The sequence below is a fragment of the Canis lupus genome, chromosome 14 (genome assembly GCF_048164855.1).
Source record: "Canis lupus baileyi chromosome 14, mCanLup2.hap1, whole genome shotgun sequence".
Taxonomy (NCBI): Eukaryota; Metazoa; Chordata; class Mammalia; order Carnivora; family Canidae; genus Canis; species Canis lupus.
This window is the reverse complement of record NC_132851.1, coordinates 63,099,956-63,120,765: the sequence shown is the minus strand read 5'-3', so window position 1 is coordinate 63,120,765 and position 20,810 is coordinate 63,099,956. Positions and strand designations below refer to the sequence as shown.

Genomic DNA, 20,810 nt, shown 5'->3' with positions numbered 1-20,810 from the left:
AAATTTTTTTGGTTGTCAAAAGATAATGCTAATGGAAGTTGTGGTCCATTACTGTGCATCGCCCCCACCCCCACCCCAGACTTCAAAGATTTATTATCTTTGAGAGAATAATATAACTTATCAATGATGCATGAAGTCAGCTAAGATCCTTGATCCTCTTCAAGGAATTCTGTGTACATGTAATATTTGAAAATGCATCATAGTTTCTGAAAGATCCCACATGAAAGAATTTAATAGATATGAAACATGACCATCAAGATAATTAAGCTATATATTTCATTAATATTTTTCAAATGGTGTCTTCATTTTGAACAATGTGTAAAAAACTTTTCAAATGTTACAAGCTAAAATATGTGAAACAACTTCATGAGAAGTTCCCAAGCTGCAAAATCCATAATCTGTTCCAATTTACCTTTCTAGCAAATTCTTCAATGCTTATAAGGAAATCTGCATTCATCTTGCTTTGGATAACAAACTTCCATCTAGGGATGTCAGTGAACAGCCTCACCCAAGTCACATGGTAATATCCATATCAGTAGCAGAAGGTGTACCCCAGAAATTGTCTCTTACTATGACATTAATTAGCTTATTGCTCTTCTTTTTTACATTAATTTTTCCTTGATCTTTTGTCATTCGAGTTATTTCAAATTTTAAGTTACTCACTTATAGATTCTTAAGCAAGCTAGGGTCCTTATATTAAACTATGAAGTCTGAGAAATAAATAAAATAAATTGTGTCCTTTTTAAGATCTCTGAATAAGCCAACTCCTAAGAAACCCTGAAAGCTTACTCCTTTGCCCAAGGCTTCCTTGGTGGAGATCTGGACCTGAAAAATTCTACTGAAATAGGTTCAGCTCAAAATCTTCCAAACACAGAAGATCTAGTAATGGCAAGGTCCTGGGATTATGTGTGGATGCCATAGCATGGGGCATGAGTCATTTTGAACTGCTGACTCAGTAAGTGTAAATTGGCTTCACCACCAAGGATTTTAAGTGTCCTCTGGAAAATAATATTCTGCACCCTCTTGACATCATTCAGGACTCTCTCAGCTTCTGATGAATTGAATGCTAAAAACTACAATTCAGCTTCCTTAAAGGTCTGAAACTTCACAATCAGCTTCAATCAGATTACTTAGGTGTCATAGATCATAGATCATAAATCTAGGAGTTTGGGTCGCAGTTCTTTCTGCCTATTATATATAGTTCTAGAGAGTGGACCAACAATCCACGGTATGTATCCAGAACATCTTTTTGAAAGTGTATTTCATTTAAGACTCATCTTGGAAAAGTTTCTGTGGCCAAACACATTTAAGAATGAAGCCATGCATTAGCCCTTCTTGGTGGGTTTAAGATCAATGTCTTTGTTATCCTAAAGGTTATTAGAAGTCATACAAGAAAGAAACGTTATTTAACCCAGTTTCCCAAACACATGGCTCTTTCCTAAAATGCTCAGAGCCCATGGAAGTGTTCTTTGGGAAACCTCAGGTTTAAGATGGATATTGCTATAGCTCGACATGAATATCGTCTCCAGTCATGCCAGTCCTCTCCCATCAAATGGCACTGGAGATTCAGTTCATAAGCCCTTGGTACATCTTGGAAGATAAGGGCTTTACCAAACATGCCAAATCTGGAAGGAGTCATAAGAAAATATCCACTTTAGCTATATCATGAGAGGCAAGCAGTCTGTGTGCACCAACTGCCTCTCCACTTAGTTTCTTTTCTCAGGACTCAAATCTAAAATGTCATCTTTCCCAGGAAAGCAGGAAGGCTGCTGACACAGCTACATGATTACTAAGGAAATAATACTACAGGAAATAAATCTCTGCATTTTATAGGAGTTATTGGCACTAAAAGGATATTATGAATATTTTCCTTTTTGCTTTAAGCATTGCATTCTCAGCATCCGTATTGTTACTCTGTAGGATATCAAATAGCAAGAAGAAAGTAAGTCCTTTGGGTTGGTGGGTAAGCTGCATTTTTCCTTCTCTCTCTCGCCTGTCAGCCCTAGACAATATGGGTTATCCCAAACTCACCAGTCACCACTGAATCACTGTTTCTCTTTTCTACAAGTTGCCCCTTCATTAGCAGCCATACTAAAAACAAATTGCCCTAAGTTTGATTTAGGAACATAGTTGTACAGAATGCAAGAGAAGTAGGTATCTTCTCTATTTTCACAGAGAGGTCTTTACATCCTCTCTACAAAATCTACATAACGGTTATTGAGGGAGTGACCTAGGATATGAGATCTACATGATGGAAAGACAGCCATGCAGAGATCTAGAAGAGTGTTTCAAGCTGACAGAACAGAGCTGCAAAAGTCCTATGAACAAGCATGGCTTGATTCAAGTTCACAAAGCATGGAGGGTAAAAGCACAAAAGAGGCTTAGCCAGGATGGAAAATGAGGAGCTGCTAAAGTTGCAGAGATAGCTGACTTCATCATCAAAGGCAATGTTAAGGTCCCTGTGACACTCCACCACTGTAACGTATAATGCCAGGGATGCACTCACCATCATGTGTATAGTATAGGCTAAGGATGCAGGCTTCTAAAGGTCATGAGATTAATCTAGGAGTAATAAATAAAGAATCTTTAAGAGGCATTGATTGCCCTTCTCCCTGGGTATTTATGGCCTCTTAAACTCTTTATTATGCCCAACTACCCCACTCTGTTTCCCCCACCACCACCACTCCGGTTCACCCTGCATCAGCCACAGACCCCTACACTATCCCACACACTACACTCTGCACCTAAGGGCCTTGCACTAGCCCCACCCCCAGCAGATCCCCCTAACATCCACATGGCTCCCTTCCTCATGTCCTTCATGTGTCTGCTCCAAGTTCATGTACAGAAGAGCCTTCCCTGATCAACGTTTCTCAAATAGCACTGACCACTTCATTTTTCTCTGTCCTCTCACCCTGCTTTATTTTTCTTTTCATCACCTTGCCTGGATCACCAGCTGTTCATATGTTTATCATAACAAATGTAAACCTAACCTAAGAACCTAAGCTCCATGAGATCAAGGAGTTTATTTTGTCCCTTGCTTGATTCCCCATTTTAGAATACTACTTTCCATGTAATATGCATTCAATGATGTTTTTGCATGTAAAATCACAAAATTAGGATTGTTAGAGTATCTATCTCAGAAGGTAGTTTTGAGTATTTAAGGAAAATTAAATTTCAACTACAACACCTAATAGACATCTTTCTTATAAACAGTAAACTATGTAATTATAAAGGTTTATAAAGTACCCACTGTGAAACACTGGTCTAAGAGTCTATGCACTGGATAAAAGACAATATTCACAATATGCCAGCATGTTCAAGATCTTTTGAATAGATTTTGTTCATCATTACAACACCCTGATCAACGCACTTTAAAAGTGAAAGAATCTGTAGGAGGGAAGATAAGTAGCTTATCCAAGGAAACCAAGCTAGTAAGTGGAAGATCAGAATTTTACAGAGATTAGTTAGGTTTACAAAGACAGTCCTCACCATCATGGCTTTGCTGCTGCTCAAGGGACAGATATCTGAACAATCTTTCAGTAATCTAAGAACAAAAGAGAAAACTAATACACTAGCACCAGTTTAGGGGGAGTTAAGTAAAATCCATGCTGCCTACTATGGTCATCTGAAACTGATCCAAACCGTAGCTCATCTGTACTGCACGATCTGGCTCTGTCTTCTAACTTCCCTATTCTAGGACCATCACCTTGGAATTGTTTATGATCAAACCCGTAGAGACTTCCTGGATTTTATTGTATTCATTTTTGCTATCTATCGCCAATCATTTCAATATTCTACCAATTTCATCCCTGAAATAGATCAGCCTTGTACAGAGCATTCTGCTATAGACAACCTCCTCAGAACCCCCTTTTGCCTCTCTCTTTTATCTCCTACATGTATCTAGTTCAAGGCCTGTGAACACTACCTCTCGTATCTACTTCATTCCCACACACTGTCCTTGTCCAAGCCCTTATTCCCCTTTACCTGACTATTGTAATGGCTTCCTAATCAAATCCCTATCTCCCATCTCTTCCCCAGTCAATTCATACTAAAATGCTAGATTATCAGGCTTTGTATTGTAACTGGAATCCAAAAAAAAATGAACTGCATAAAAGTCAGGATCACTATTGAGAGATTAATGAAATGAGGAATCCTGTAACTGCAAGTAGGATTCCATGGATCAGGCTGTCTGATACAAATCCACCCCAATTCTGGTCTCTGTTTAGAGCCACCTGCTGGTGACTTCAGGCTTAAATAGGAATATGTGGTAAGCAGAATAAAGGCCCTTCAAAAATGCCTTTATCCCAAAGCCCAGAACCTATGATTAGGGTAGGTTACACTGCAAAAGGGAATTAAGAAAAAAAGTTGCGAATCAGCTGACCTTCAAATAGAAAAATAATGCCAGGTTATCTGTGCAGGGTCAATGTAATCACCAGGTGCTTTAAGGTAGAAGAGAATCAGCACAGATTCAGAGGAAGGTATGACTGAGGAAAAAAGAGAGATGAAAAATTGCTGGCTTTGAAAATGGACCTAAAAAATGTAGGCCACTTCTTGAAGTTGGAAAAGGCAAGGAAACAGAGGATCTCCTTGAGCCTCCAGGAAGCACATAGTCCTAAGGACGCTTTGATTTTAGCCCAAAAGGAACTGTCAAACTACAAGAGAGTAAATTTGTATTGAGTAGACCACTGAATTTGTGGTAATTTGTTACAGTAGCAATAAAAGTCCAGTACAGTAGGCTTCTGAGTCCTGTGACATGTTGAGACTTCCCAGAGAAAAGGAGCACTGAGCCAAGACATCTCAGTGTTGACAGGCTACCGTTTTATTTGCCAGATCCAGTGAGAGCGGGCCAGGAGATGACTGGGGTGCATGTTAACTAATTTCCCTGCTCTCTGGGAGTTTTCTATTTTTACCTTCTCTCCCATATTCCTCTCACCAGAAAGTAATTTAACCTACCATCTGCCAGAAGGACTGGAGCAAATCACAGGATACCCATACCATGAGGTTATAGAGTATCCTGTATATCATTGGATTTTGCTATATGAAGTTGCTAACATGGAATGTTTATCACATTAGACAGGAGATGTGCAAAGCATTTTCACTTAGATTAACATATTTCATGAAACAACCTTATGAAAAAGGTAGTGCTGACCATCTTAAATCACAGATTAGTCTTCCTTGAATCCCTCTACAGTAATATATTTCAATAGATATCCCATTACCTAAAAAGTAAAACTTTGGCTACCAAGCATGTGTTAAAATCCATTATTTCAGTTTTCTTATTGGGCTACTCATTTTCCAAATAGGACTTGTGATTTTCGAACTTCAGATGTTTCTTCAAGTTGTTCTCTCCACTTAAAAATACTTCTCCCAATTCATTTACTTCTGTTAAAATCCTGCCCATTATTCATGCTCCACTTAAAGCAATAGTCTCTTTCATGAGGTTTTCTCAAAGCCCTCTTCCATTCTGAAGTTTTGGAATGCTTTGTTTCAATCTCCTCTATGGCAATGAGCACTGTGGATGTTATATGCTTATCTCTACTAATAGACTTCAATTTCTTAAATATTGATGGCTTCAGAGTTTTTTGCATGGCACCTTTTTATTCTTATATTGCTTTAAAAACTAAGCATGGGGGCGCCAGGGTGGCTCAGTTGGTTAAAAGGTCTGCTTTCAGCTCAGGTCATGATCCAGACATCAGCATCCTGGGATAGAGCTCAGAGTCTGGCTCTGTGCCCAGCGGGGAACCTGCTTGAGCCTCTCCCTCTGCCCTTCCCCCTGCTCATGCTCCCTCTAATAAATAAAATCTTTTAAAAAAACAAACAAACAAACAAACCCTAAGTCCTGCAATGCATTCTAAATTTCTAAGTCAAGATGCAGAAGCTATCACCCTCACATATCCCAAAGGTGGGAGAAAGAAACTTGCTCGCTAATCTTCACCCCTGCAAAAGCATTTGTCAATAACAAGGTGAACAAGGTGCCCAACCTGTGAAGGGAAGGGGAGGTGGAATGAGATGTATGGAGGAAGAATGCCTCCTTTAAGACTTAGGTGGGTGTAGCATTTATGTAGGTGACCACCTGCAGGGACATAAGGTTATTAAATTTGAATGAGTCTATGAGGTCATTCTCTACTGTAATTATAGTTTTTGGGCAACTGACCAAAACTGTCCACACATCTCCTTTTTTTTTTAATTTTCAAAGTCTAAACTGAAGCTTTATTCTTCTAATGGAATCCTAAGACGTAAATTTAATTTCCTCTAGATGGTTTAATCTATAGATGTCATGTAGAGTTCTAGGTTTAGTACTAAAAGGATTGAATTTCTATTGATTCAAAGCCAGAAGACTGCATACCTGCCTGCAATCATTATCAATATGAAAAACCACATTAATGCTTTATGATGAGAAATGTCAGTAGAAAAGAGAATTTTTAAAAAGCCTGAAAAATGAAATAAAGTATTAATTTGTCATTTCTCCATTGACAATGTTTCTAGTAATAAATCGGTAGTTTTCTTTAGCTTCAATAATTAAGGGAGCTTCCTAAATCAGTCCAGCAATGTGATATCAACATCTAGCCTGACCAGTTGGAATAGATACTACAAACCATAAAGTCAAACACACACACACACACACCTCAAATATACTGACATATTCTGACAGATAAGTCTATCGATGCATAATAGAAATGAAAATGCCAAAGAAATGAAGTTACAAAATACTGAATGCCCAACGAAACACTGAAAACCAAGGATTCTCCAGAACAAAATAGGAAAATAGTAACACAATGCAATTTCTAGCATTCTGCAGAAGCATGTACTCAATTCAGTGTTATTTAGGGTACAGCCACCACTCCTGGTATATAAACAGCTTTTAGAGGAGATCAAAATTGTTTTAGAGAAATATTCTAACAGTAGTTAAAACTTCAAAATATACTTTTTAACAAAGTTTGCAACAAGATGGTAGTATCTTATTATCTATCCCCACTAGATTGAACGTTCCATGAGGGCAGACATAGATCTATTTTGCTCTCCATTCTGTATTTAATACTGAACCTGGTACAGAGCAGGTCTTCAAAACGTATCTGTTGCATGTATGAATGTTGTTAGCGGTGTTGAGAGAGATGAAGTACACGAAGCAATAAAAATTTCCTGAAAATAAAGTTTTCAGAAGTCTTGAATTAGATACAACTTACCAGAATATTTCACAATACAGGTAGAAATGGGGCAGGCTATTGCAAAAAGCAAAAATTCTGTTAATGAAATTTGTAAACATTTAGTGCTGAGGGGTCACTTGATGTGAACCTGATTTCACCAGAGTCACTGAGATTATGCCAATATTTACTGGGGTTGTATCAAAGTTCAGATTGTCTTCTTCATAAACACATGGAACATTAAAGAACAGACTGTCATTTACCATTCATTCGAGATAGGATTTAATTATATGAATCAAAGGGAGTTCAACTGGTATGAAAACATTTAGCAGTACTCCATGGAATAAGGAATCAATTTGTAATAATCACACTGCAAATTAACTTCAGTACTTGGTTTTTGGACCATGAGAAAATAATTAATGTATCTGCTTAGGTTTGTAATCTATAGATCTCTGTAGAGAAAAAAGTTAAAAAAATTTAATCAGAAACATATTTTGGTATTCCACCTGAAAGATACATAGTACAACAGCTTCCTCTACAGGTTATTTCTTTAAGAGACTTTTACCCTCATATTTTAACTCTAGACTTTCTCAGTGACTCTTTTGAGTTTCCTTCCTTGCTTCTGTCAACCCGAAGGCTGAATTTTCAGCAAAAATGATTCCCAAACCATTTTAAGTCATGTAGTTGATCGAGTTTCACCATTTTGCTGTTGTTATTTTGCATTCTAACTAAAGCAGTACCTAACACCTATGGATTCTAATGCATTTTAGTGCAAATACCAGTTGATTTAATTAAAGCTATTGAACAGGGGATAATCTGTGGTATCCAGTTATACTACGTTCACATATACTCCCATTCCCGTAACACAGTGAAGCTTCTTTTTTGGTGAAGTGAGAGAGCTGAATCTGGAAGGCTAGAAACAAAATATTTCTTTAAATGTTCATCATGAGTATACCATTTGAATATAGGCTCTCACTTTTCATGTTATTGAATGTTTGCAATCAAAGTAACAAAAATGACTTCTTTTTATAGGGAAACTTTGTTAAACAAAGTTAGCTTCTCTGCATTTAAAAGAGAAAAGTTATTATTGGGACTATTTTTTTTGCAGTTTAAAACACAGTAAGCTGGGACACCTGTATGGCTCAGCAGTTGAGCATCTGCCTTTGGCTCAGGGCATGATCCTGGGGTCCCACAATCAAGTCCCACATCAGGTTTCCTGCATGGAGCCTGCTTCTCCCTCTGCCTGTGTCTATGCCTCTCTCTCTGTGTGTCTCTCATGAATAAATAATAAAATCTTTAAAAAAAATAAAATGCAGTAAGCTTTGGGCAGGGGGTGGGGCGGTGCAGGAAAGAGAAGAGATTCCATATAATTTCTTACTCTTTTTTTCCTACTTATTTGAGAGAGTGCATGCATGCATACAAGCAGGGGATAGGGGAGTACAGGGATGAGAAGCAGTTTCCCCAGTCGAGTGGGGAGCCCAACACGGGCCCAATCCCAGGACCCTGAGATCATGACCTGAGCTGAAAGCAGACACGTAGCCGACTGAGCCATCCAGGCACACCAATTTCTTACTATTTCTAAAAGGAATGATTTTGTAATCCTTTGGATGTGATCTTACAGATCATAAGGATACAATCTTGTACTAAATTCAGGAATCTTTAATACATATGGTTATTTAAATTACACTTGATTATTTCCAGGGCAAAACAAACTCACTTCCTAAAAAAACTGTTCATTGTTTATTAGTCATGGCTATAATAAAGTTCTCGTATGTTGAACTAAGATCTACCACTAGCTGTTTTTCTTAGCTCTACCTTAGGAACAACATAAAATAACTCTATGGACATCCTAATGGTACATCCTTCACTATAGGAGGACAGATCTCCCCTAATTTTTTCCTTCATGCCCTAATCGCCAGTCTCATTGAATACCATTAATGATTAATGGAAGTTTCTGGCATTATTTTGACCTTTTGAAACTGTGACAGTATCTGACCTTGTAAACTAGTCAATACATTCTAGAAGATGTACTAGATGTGAAGGTCCTCAGCTTTAACAGGTTCATTCCAAGTGGCTTTTCATATTCCATTGTTAATTTTATCAATCCTGCTGTCTTATCCTGATTTCCTAGATAATGTGAGATCTGAACGTAGTTTCTCTCCCACCCTTTAGGATTTTTTTTAAAGATTTATTTATTTATTTATTCACGAGAGACACAGACTGAGAGAAAAAGACAGGCAGAGGGAGAATCAGGCTCCTCGCAGGATCTGGATCCTGCATCCCGGGATCACGACCTGAGCCCGGCGCAGACGTCCAACTGCTAAGACACCCAGGCGTCCCTCCCACCCTTTAGGATTTTGATGGAATGTGTAAATGAGGGGCTCACTTACACAAACTGCTGTTTAGGAATGTCTTTGTCCCTCAATTCTGTGTCTTCCCACAGCAGTAAAATACTCTGAGCACTCTACCTGAAAGATATAGGTGCAGCAGCTTCCTCTACAGGGAGTTTTTGTCAGAAATCTAACACATCCTAAAGAGAACATTTTCAAAAAGTTAAAAAAAAAAAAATTTCCTCCCAGCCTATATCCAAGCAGTATCCCCTCCACTCCAAACCTTCAAAGACCACAATCTACCCTGGCTTCCTTATGTTCCTGCTTTCAGAGCTGTAACTGTGGGAGGTAAAGGCACCCTAAGAGGGGAAACGTCATGACAGAAGTTGCCATTTTATCACCTGAGATCGATTGCTTAATATTTAAAATCCAGGAAAAAAAAACACTTACTAATCCTGAACACACTTAGAAACTGGACCATTTATATGCTTCTTACATTTTTCCCCCAAAAGCTATATCATAAAATGTTGGAATGTTTCCTAGACTTATTGGTATAAATGATGAATCAGGAAATAACACCATGGACTGCTTCCATACCTCCACCCTATCGTATTATGTAATAGGTATGTTGAACGGGTGGGTCTTAAAGAACTTACCTCCTCCTGTGGGAACTAGCTCTTCCCAACCACTTGAATGGACCTAAGAGTAGGTTTAATGATTTTTCTGTTCACATAAAGAGGTCCTCTTGTCCTTTTGAACTTCAAAATAACTACCTTCTAATAGTCAGGGAATGTCTGGTTTGTTCAGTAGCCAAACGTGTAAGTTCCTTTGAAATTGAAGCTACTCCCCCCATATCAGTCCTGTTGCCCATGGTGGCAATAAGAGACATGTACACTTTTCTTCTCTGCCTGTTCTCTCCTCCTTCCTCCCCTTCTCTAGACTGCTTTTACCTCTTCCAAGGTTACCACAGGCAAGGGAGAAGCTAGCAGGAGAGGTAAGCAGCATAATTTCTGGAATCTCTTACATTCAACCAACACCTTAAGATTTTAAGTTGTCTCCTCTGCACAGAGGTGTCCACTACTGGCAGCCCACTGCTCTCTAGTGCCTACCCCCACTCCCAAAATTAAGACAACTGCTGGCTGTCTTGCTCTCCTGCTTGATCTACATCAGGTCCGTAGGCCACAGCACAGCTTCTCACTCAAATTCCTCACCCTTTGTTGCCCCCAGGCCACTCCACCAGCCCTTCTCACCCTCTAATATTCTCTAGTCTGAATCAGACACTTGTCATTGTGCCCCAAACTCCAGAAGTCATCTATCAAGGCCTGAATGTTTTCCCTTAAGCCCTGCACCATGCCTGCAATGAAGGGAAGCACTCTCCACTCATTTCTCCAAACCCACTGCACAGGCAAATTACTTCTTGGAGAAAGTGGTCAAATTTTGATTTTTTTCCCCTCAGCTTAATTCCTCGCATTCCTTGATAGAATTTGGAGATGGGTAATGGAGCAATACCAGCTCACATACCTCCTTAAAAGTCCTGCATTAGTGGAACTAGCTCTCCACTATGTACATATGTAGACAAACTCTCCATTTATTTATTTATTTTGGTTCTTTTCAATGCCTTTGGTGAAATGAAGACAAAGAAAGAATAAAAAGTTCCATTTTAGCATTACTGTAAAGAAGGGACCTAAGAGAATGCTTGTCATTATCAATAGGTTCTGATACCATTTGACTTAACTGCTTTTATTCAGTATTAGTGCATTTGTTCTGCTGTCCATTATAATTTATAGCAGACCACAAAATTGATCTGTAAGAAAACAGCTAGAAAGGCCCCCCAAAATGAAATTGTATATAGAGAAAAATGCTACTTTCACCTTGGGTGAATCATGTAGAAGATGTACACATAATGCCACATTCATTAAAAAGGAAAAGATATAGATTTTTCTATTTCTGGTTCATAGGCCGAGATTATGAGAAGGAAAAAGTTTGCAAGGAACTTGCCAATCTGGGAAAAGATGACTTCACATCTTTGTAAGTATGAGGTATTCCCTGACTCTCTTGAGTGAAATGTGAATGAAGCCATGTGTGAGGGAACTTCAATTCAGCATGCTGAACCATTCTCTGAACATTTTAAAAAGATAGAACCCAACGTGGCCACAGATGTCAGGCCAGTGGAGGACATCCAAAGATTCCAGTTGATTATTGTTACTAGGGTCTGAGAATTTGTTAGCAGTAAGTTTATTAATAGAGTTAAGGGAATAAGCATAGTTTTCCAGTGTAAATTAGAATGCAAAGAGTATATAGAAGGACCATGGCAAAAAAAGATAAGAAGATACAGAACAGGTCTATGGGGGAGGCTCAAAGAGAGGAAAGAACAGGAGGCTGCTCAGATAAAACCCCCAAATCCAACTTCCATTTTACAAGGGAAGTTTGTCTGGAAAAAAACCCCAAGTTTTAAAAGTCAAACTCATGTTCTTTTCATTAAAGAAGGTATACAATATGCTTGTTAAACACTGAACAAATATTTCATGTTTAAATAAGTACAAATGTGAAATTTTTTAAAATTCTAAATATATTGACTTATTTTCCTCAGATCAATGGTCTTATATAGCAGAAAGTTTCCCAGTAGCACATTTGAACAGATCAGTCACCTCGTGAACGAAGTTGTCTCCTTGACAGAAACTTGCTGTGCTGAAGGGGCCGACCCGGACTGCTATGACCACAGGGTAGGTTTATGTGCTTGCCCATGCCCATGGTGGCCCAGAGAAGAAGCCAAGAAAGACCCATTATGACCCATCTTGGAGAAATCTTAGACAGCAACTCCATCTACTTCAACTTTGGGATACTTAGAAAACCTGTTCCTCCCAGATCCCAGGCTTATTCTAGTAAAATTAATTAGTTTTGCCCATCAGTCCTACAAGGTTCAAATGAGAAAACTCGGACATATATTAATTCATGAACCTCTTGTAATAATATATTCTGTGTGTCTTAAAAGCCTACCCATAACCATACATTTATCATGTTAAGACTGATACCAACTGCCCCAGAATAATTTAGTGTTGGCCTCAGATTATTTGGGGGTTCAAAAGTTGCTATACATGCTCTCTCTCTCTCTCTCTCTCTCTCTCACACACACACACACACACACCCTAGGTTCTCCCTTGAAGTATAAAAGCAGAAGTTAAAATGCCGAAGTGACAGGGTTTCAAAAAGTAAACAGGAGCTGGAAAAGGTGAAACCACAGGTATTTCTAGCAATTTCCTAATGCAGTCATGAGGCCTCATGCAAAGTACATTTAGATGCATCTTGATAAAGACCTTCACAGACAACTATCTTCTTGCTCAAGCCTGTAGAAACCATGCTTCAAAGACCTGATTAGAATATATTCTACACAATGATGATTCTTACCCATTAATTGTTTTATCTGGCCCTTACGTATCTTCTAAAGAATTTTAATCATTTTCTTCCACCACCAGTTCCATAAAACCCAAAATTTATTTCAACTTGACCTTCTGCCCTACCTTAAAATAAACTCCCAATCGTGATCACTAATACATTTTTATTTATATTTCATGTATTTGCTAAGTGATCCCTTTAAAAAAAGATTTTATTTATTTATTCATGAAAGACACAGAGAGGCAGAGACACAGGCAACGGGAGAAGCAGGCTCCCTGTGGGGAACCTGATGCAGGACTCAATTCCAGGACCCTGATATCATGACCTGAGCCAAAGAGATGCTCAACCACTGAGCCACCCTGGTGTCCCTGATCCCTTGACCAGAGATAAGCTCCACATTAGTAGAGACAGATGATAAAACAGAGATGGCACTTTTTTTCAAAGCACCTTCCTCTTTCTCCTGTTTGTTCAAAGCATTTTTTAAAATATGTTGAATCTTTTCAAACTTTTTTTTTTGGAAAGACAGTAATAAAGAAAAAAAAAAAAAAACAGGTTTGCCAGGGAAAGAAATGGAAAAGGAATTCACTGACTAAAGAGATAAGGATAAAAAGAGTTCCTAAGAATTCCTAAAGTTCGGAGAGTCTGATGGAAAGTAGGTGTAGGAGAGAAGGAGAGGTTTACTTTTGGTTTATATAACTATTTCATCATGTCGCTTTCCTTCATTTATAAGAAAGATCCGTAGAAGTTGTGTTTTTAGAAGGTGACAAACTTACAAGTATAAGGATATCAAGGCACTTTTCCCCAAGTATATCCCAAGATAGGTTTTTATATGGGAAGGATTTCAATTCTACATTTATTCCAAATATCAGATCTTTTCCAATAATAACATTTTGCTGCTGCAGTTGCTTTGGTGGTGTCCTTACCATGGGCTTAGTCGGCCCAAGTGTTATCCGTGTGCCAGTGTGGAGGCAGTACATTCAGTTGCCCCAGTGGTTTTCAACCTATGCTGCACATCAGAATAAATACCAAGGCTAAATACCAAGGCTTTGGGAAACAGATCCTTGGGCCTCCCCTTTGACTTAATGAATCAGAATTTCTGCGTTGTACAGCCCAGGCACCGAATTTCATATACTCTGATTCTGATGCAAAAGCAGACTGCAGAATGACTGGGTAAAAAAATACAAACAAATGTAGAAGACTAAAGCTGTCAAGAATTAAGTCTGCTCATTTAATAAAAGGAGATGCTCCTTCTCCCTGGGTTATTTGCAGCAGAAAGCAGGTGGATATCAGAATTAGCAGTGGAGCTTTTTCAAATGACCTCACTTAATATCTCCCTAGAGAAACATGGAGAAGGATAAAACCTCCAGTGGCTACAAACACAGTCCACACTTGTTAATGAAGGTTCTGTTTTTGTCTGAGTCATTTATTAACATAAGACCTTGCATTTGCCTATAACTATTACAAATTGTCATGTTGATAAGTCACCCGATGGAGCTTTTGGCACAGACAGTTCATTACTAATGAGAATTTTTAAATTTAAGACTAAGATGTCATATTGAATAGAGAACTACAAGCCTGGAAACTTCCATATAGGAGTTGACTTGTTTTTCTTCTCTTATTCTAGACCTCAGCATTGTCTGCCAGGTCCTGTGAAAAGGACTCTCCATTCCCAGTACACCCAGGAACTGCTGAGTGCTGTACCAGAGAGGGCCTTGAACGCAAACTCTGTATGGCTGCCCTGAAGCACCAGCCACAAGAATTTCCTACCTATGTAGAGCCAACAAATGATGAAATATGTGAGGCATTCAGGAAAGATCCCAAAGACTTTGCTGAGAAGTAAGCTGCTTGTATCCTAAGTAAAACTTCAAGGCAAAAAAATATCAGAAGTGTGTTGAATCTAATGCCCTACTCTATACAAACACCTCTTCTACAGCAACCTGGACAATTTTCAATAAGAACTTGACTCTTACCTAAGATTTCTCATCTCAGCCAGTGCTGGTTATTGTAAATACCTTTCTCAGATAGAAATGAAGTCAACTTTCTAAAAGTCCCAAACTTAGTTCTATTGTCTGAAACAGAATCACTTAGATTCCCTGTCTATGTGACATTTTCAAATATTTGACAGCTATTGTGATTCCTCTTATGCTAGGGATCCCTTATGCATACTGCATCAGATAGATTTTTTCCACATTTTTGTTAGTTTTTGTGATCTTTCAAGACTAATATAAGAATATATAATCTGGCTCCTCATGAATGTTAAACAATGAGATGGTCAAAATTACATGTTCACTTATGTGGTATCATAGGCCACGTTGACAACTGTTTCTAGGGATGTAGGAATAAAAAAACTTAAGCTTTGGTGAACACTAAGCATTTAAAATGTGCACAGCAATACAATTCTATTTATGATAATGACAAATACATATACAAAAGTCAAATTCAATGTCACTCAAATTGGCTTTGGAAGGTTGAAGTTAAGGTCATGATTTTATAAAAATTCGTTGGCTTTCTCATCCCTGAGAAAATTTTCAGAGGTTTTGCCCAAGATTTCAGAGTCTCCTATAGACCCTTAAGGGCTTATGCTCCTAAAAATTAAAAATTTCAGCAAATAAGCAAGTGTATACGTAGCAATTGTCAAGAATAGTAAACTGGGATAGATAATGAAACGTAAATGTGTTTTATTTTAACTCGTTCAATCAACACTAATAAGCAATTACCATGAGCCAGTAAAGAGACAAATAGCCCCTCCTCTCAATTAATCCGTATGGAAATTTAAGACATTACTTTAATGAAAATACTGATTAAAAGTGACTACTATTTTGCCAATTCTTTAAATCCTGAGCACCTTTTATAGAACTAACATAATGCATCCTTTTTTCATCAATGTGCTTATTAAAAAACTACATTCTCTTTCCCACAAATGTTTTGACCAATCCTGTTTTCCCTCCCAACAGATTTATGTATGAATATTCCATTAATTATGGACAAGCCCCTCTATCACTCTTAGTCGGTTATACCAAGAGTTATCTCTCTATGGTAGGGTCCTGCTGTACCTCATCAAGTCCAACAGCTTGCTTTTTGAAAGAGGTAGGTATCACTTTATTGTGCAGTTATATTTTTTTTTTCTTCTACTAACGCCATCCAATTTAAATAAGGAAGTTCAGATTCTGGAATCAGTAAAACTTTCTAAAATGCCTCCTTTACATTGTATCCATTGGAAAAATAAACCTAACTACCTCTAGGAAAGGAATATTAGTAAGTTTCTTTTGTCAGAATTCAGTTTTGTAGTAATAAAAAATAATTTCTTGTTGCCATTCCTGAACACTGCTTGGCCATCTAATAATAGGATTCTCTCACTTATTTCCTAGAGACTCCAGATGAAACACTTATCACTTCTCACCACTATGTCAAATAGAATTTGTTCACAATATGCTGCTTATGGGAAGGAGAAATCAAGACTCAGGTAAAGATCAAGCACCATCAGTATGTTTAGCTGTTTGCTTCTACACTATCCATAATATTAGGATTCTCTAAGAAAATATTTTTAATAGAATATATACACTATTGTCTTATACTCCTATAATTCTCAAAAATACAGTCCAGTTCTTTTATCTACATTAAATATGGATAAAGAACACAGCTATGTTGTAAAACATGAGATTTGTTTTTAATCAACCTTTTCCACATATTCATGGGAAAACTGGTATATCACCAGAAATTGTTTCCTCAGTATTTATTTAAAAATCACTTTTTTGTTCATCTGTTATTTCCTTTGCCTATTTTTTCCTTGAGATCAGATTTCCTGAATTCTTGTTACATGAAGCTTTGTTCTATATATAACGTGTATCTCTTAAGCTTAGTGAATGTATTCTAATTACTGACTTTATTTGTAACCTTCACTGTGATTTTTGTGGGCTACAGTTAACACCATATTTTAATTTTGACAGTTTCTATGTTAACACTTATCTCAGACTTCTGGGGTTTGCAGATTTATCTTTTCAGTCTCTACAGTCTCTAATTCTTCTTACCTTGATCTGCAAGCTTTTTTTTCCTCTAATGGCAATGAAAAGACAAACAAACAAATCTATTTTGTGCTGGCATCAGATCCTAAGGTTCTCTAATGTTAAGAGGAACTACTTTCATGAGTCCTTTAAAAACATCTTCCAATAGATATACTCAAACACTAAAATAGCATTTTCTTTAAACCTTCCCTTTAGTTTTCCTTTTGCATTAAGATAGTGTTTTTGGCAAGTAGAACATAAGGATTTGTAATATAAAACCACCTATAAAATATATAACTAATTTAATCATTAATTTATACTTGCATTAGCGTGGGAATTTATCTCAGGTAAGTAGCATTGAATGTGACAAAGATTTAGCTAATATATTGCTGCACCATTTCTTTTTTAAATATGAAAAAATTAGAGTCTTCTGAAATTTCCCTACAATGGAGAACACTCATATTACAGTATATCTATATGAGAATGCCATATGGTTTGTTATAATTCTATTGTAAAAAGATGTAGAATGAAAAATATAAAATATTGGTGAAAGAAACTAAAGAAGATACAAGTAAATGTAAAGACACTCTGTGCTCTTTGAATGGAATAATATTGTTAAAATGTTCATACTATTCAAAGCAAACTGCAGATCTAGTACAATCCCTATCGATATCACAATGGCATTTCTTGCAGCAATATTAAAAACAAAAGCATCCTAAAATTCATATAGGGTCAAGGGACTCTATGTAGCCTTAACAATCTTGGAAAAGAAGTTGGAGGCCTCACATTTTAGGATTTCAAAATATACTACATGGCAGTAGTAAGATGCTATGGTACTGGCATTAAAAAAATAGAGAGAGATTAATGGAACAGAGAGCTCAGAAATACACTCTTACATATTTGGCCAAATGAATTTCAATGGGGGTGCTGGGCTACACACTGGAAAAAGGATGGTCTCTTCAACAAATGGTGCTGGGAAAATTGGATATCCACATGCTAAAGAAGGAAATTGAACCCTTACCTTATACATATACTAAAATTCAAAATGTATTAAATCGAAACATAAGGTCTAAGACTATAAAACTCTTAGATGAAAGAGAAAGCTTCAGAACATTATACTTGGTGATGCTTTCTTAGAAATGACCTACACAACAAAAGCAAAAATAGACAAATGGAACTACAAACAAACTTCTGTGTGTAAAAAGACAACCTACAGAATGAGAAAATATTTACAAGTATATCTAATAAGGGTTTAATGTCCAGAATATAAGGAACTTCCATAACTCAATAAGAAAGTATTCAATTTTTTTCAATCAAGTTGTTTAAACAATTCTCTTCGAGATATATAAATGGCCGATAAGCATATGGAAAGATGTTCACCATTAGTAATCATAAAATAAAGGCAAGTCAAAACCACAATGAGATGTCACCTCACACTCATTAAGATGGCTACTACCAAAACAGAAAATGAATGTTGGCAAGAATGTGAAGAAATTGAAGTTCTCGTGCGCTATTAATGGGAATGCAAAATGGTGCAGCCAGTATGGAGGTTCCTCAAAAATTTAAAAATAGAATCCCACCTTTGCATTCGAAGTAGAATCTCAAAGATATTTTCATACGCATGCTCATTGCAGCATTACTTACAATAGCCAAGAGATAGAAGAAACTCAAATGTCTACCAATAAATAAAGCAAATGCGGTATATACATACATTGGAATAATATGCAACCTTGAAAAAAGCCTGTCACATGCTACAACATGGATGAATGCTAAGACATTATGCTAAGCAAAATAAGCAGTACCAGGAGGACAAATACTATATGATTCCCCTTAGATGTAATATCTAAAGTAGTAAAAAGGTGGTTGCCAAAAGACTGAGGTGGATGCTGTCAGTGTTTAATGGATATACAGTTTCAGTTTAGCAAGATGGAAAGATTCCAGAAATCTGTTATATTTACAGATACTTATTTATAGTAAAAATTAACATTACCAAGCTACATACTTTAAAAGGTAAGATGGCAAAGTAAATTTTTTGTCACAATTTAAAAATAATACTTAATATAGAAAATATCCCTGATATATTAAGTGAAAAAGACAAATGTATAAATAGTATAGCAGAGTATACATAATCCCTTATGAAATACTTAATACTTGATAAACCTTAGAAAATTCTTCAAGGTTATACACCAAAATACCAACATTTATTATTCTGTGATCTAGGGTCATAGGTCTTATTCCTTTTTGTTTTATCTTTAGTTTCTAAATGAATTTATAAACCATTTAAAAAAATTATTTATTCATGAGAGACACACAGACACAGGCAGAGGGAGAAGCAGGCTCCATGCAGGGAGCCTGATGTGGGACTCAATCCTGAGACATCCAGGATCACGCCCTAGGCCGAAGGCAGATGCTCAACCGCTGAGCCACCGAGGTGTCCCATAAACCATTTTTAAAAGTACAGTGAAAGGCCACAAAAAAAAAGGATATTGGCCTTATGAATAGGGATGTTAGTACTTTATTGCTCTTTTAGACCTAAATTTTTTTTTAAGATTTTATTTATTTATTCATGAGAGACACAGAGAAAGAGACAGAGGCAGAGACATAGGCAGAGAGAAGCAGGCTCCATCGAGGGAGCCTGATGTGAGACTCTACCCGGGAAGTCCAGGACCACCCCCTGGGCCAAAGGCAGGCACTAAACCGCTGAGCCATCCAGGGATCCCCCTGTATCTAACATTTTAAAGGTATATTTCAAGTAGGTAGGTCTTGCATAAAAAAAAAAAAAAAAAGCTACATATCAGTACAAAAAATAGGAAATGATTCCTTGGGGATGATTGAATTTTGAATAGTGGCTCTAGCACATAGGATCCATCACATAGCAGATGTGTTCCATGCAGCTATTGAGGACAGAGTTGAAATTACGGTATTATTCTTCCAGACTGTATGTTCATAATAAGACCCAAAAAACAATATTAGCCACCTAACAATTCATTTTTAACTACTTAGCCATCTCATAAAATTAGCACAGAAAGTGCCAACTGCTGAGCTGGAGGATGTTTTGCCACTAGCTGAAGAGATCAACACAGTTCTCTCCAAGTGCTGTGAGTCTACCTCTGAGGACTGCATGGCCAAGGAGGTAAGAGAATCCTCATCATGTGCCATGCACTAAGAATCCCATGTTGCTATGGGATCTATGTTGCTTCTTCATACATCATCTCAGTGAATCATCATGCAATTTAAGTGTATTGTTAACTCTATTAATAAGGAAACAAGATTAACAAGGATGAATAATTTGAAGTCTTACAACTATTAAATGGCCAAGTCCACACTTGAAGACAAGATTATCTAACTCCCCTGACCTTATTTTACCTGCACAGCCCAATACAGGTTAATCATAATTAAATTTATTTAACTTCTTAAACTTGATAAACTTCGATTCCTTGGTAACACTAGCCACATTTTAAAAAAAGATTAAGTTTATTTAGTAATCTCTACACCCAACATGGAGCTAGAACTCACAACCCTGAGATCAAGAGCCACATGATCTACCAACTGAGCCAGCCAGACACACCACTAGCCACATTTCAAATGCTCAATAGTATTGAACAGTATAGATACAGATCATTTCATCACAAAGTTCTATTGAACAATATTGCAACCAATATATTATTGGAAGATTGGAAGCTGTTCATGTTTATACCTGTGATGACTCGATCATTTTCTTCACCATTTTTTCAATTACACAATCCTTTTAAGTGGATATGAATTTGAATAGTTGCTTTAATAAAGGTTACTCCAAGTCTGTAGATCTCTTTAGAAACAGATATGTCATATTGCTTGGTCTTTTTCCACTAAGAAAACATGTCTGTGTTAATAGGTGTTTTTCAAGAACCTTACTTATAACCTTTCATATATACCATGCCAGGGCTTATAAGCCTACCTAAGCT

At 37.2% G+C, this 20,810-nt stretch overlaps 1 protein-coding gene across 1 annotated transcript in view; it reads left to right on the top strand.

The window, feature by feature from the left end:
- GC (GC vitamin D binding protein) overlaps nucleotides 1–20,810 on the top strand; it is a 33,380-nt gene that overhangs the window by 498 nt on the left and 12,072 nt on the right. The window contains exons 2-7 of the mRNA XM_072775350.1: nucleotides 11,431–11,500; nucleotides 12,063–12,195; nucleotides 14,490–14,701; nucleotides 15,820–15,952; nucleotides 16,234–16,328; nucleotides 19,870–19,999. Of these exons, the coding sequence (XP_072631451.1) occupies nucleotides 11,431–11,500; nucleotides 12,063–12,195; nucleotides 14,490–14,701; nucleotides 15,820–15,952; nucleotides 16,234–16,328; nucleotides 19,870–19,999 (773 nt within the window). The remainder of the gene's footprint in view (nucleotides 1–11,430; nucleotides 11,501–12,062; nucleotides 12,196–14,489; nucleotides 14,702–15,819; nucleotides 15,953–16,233; nucleotides 16,329–19,869; nucleotides 20,000–20,810) is intronic.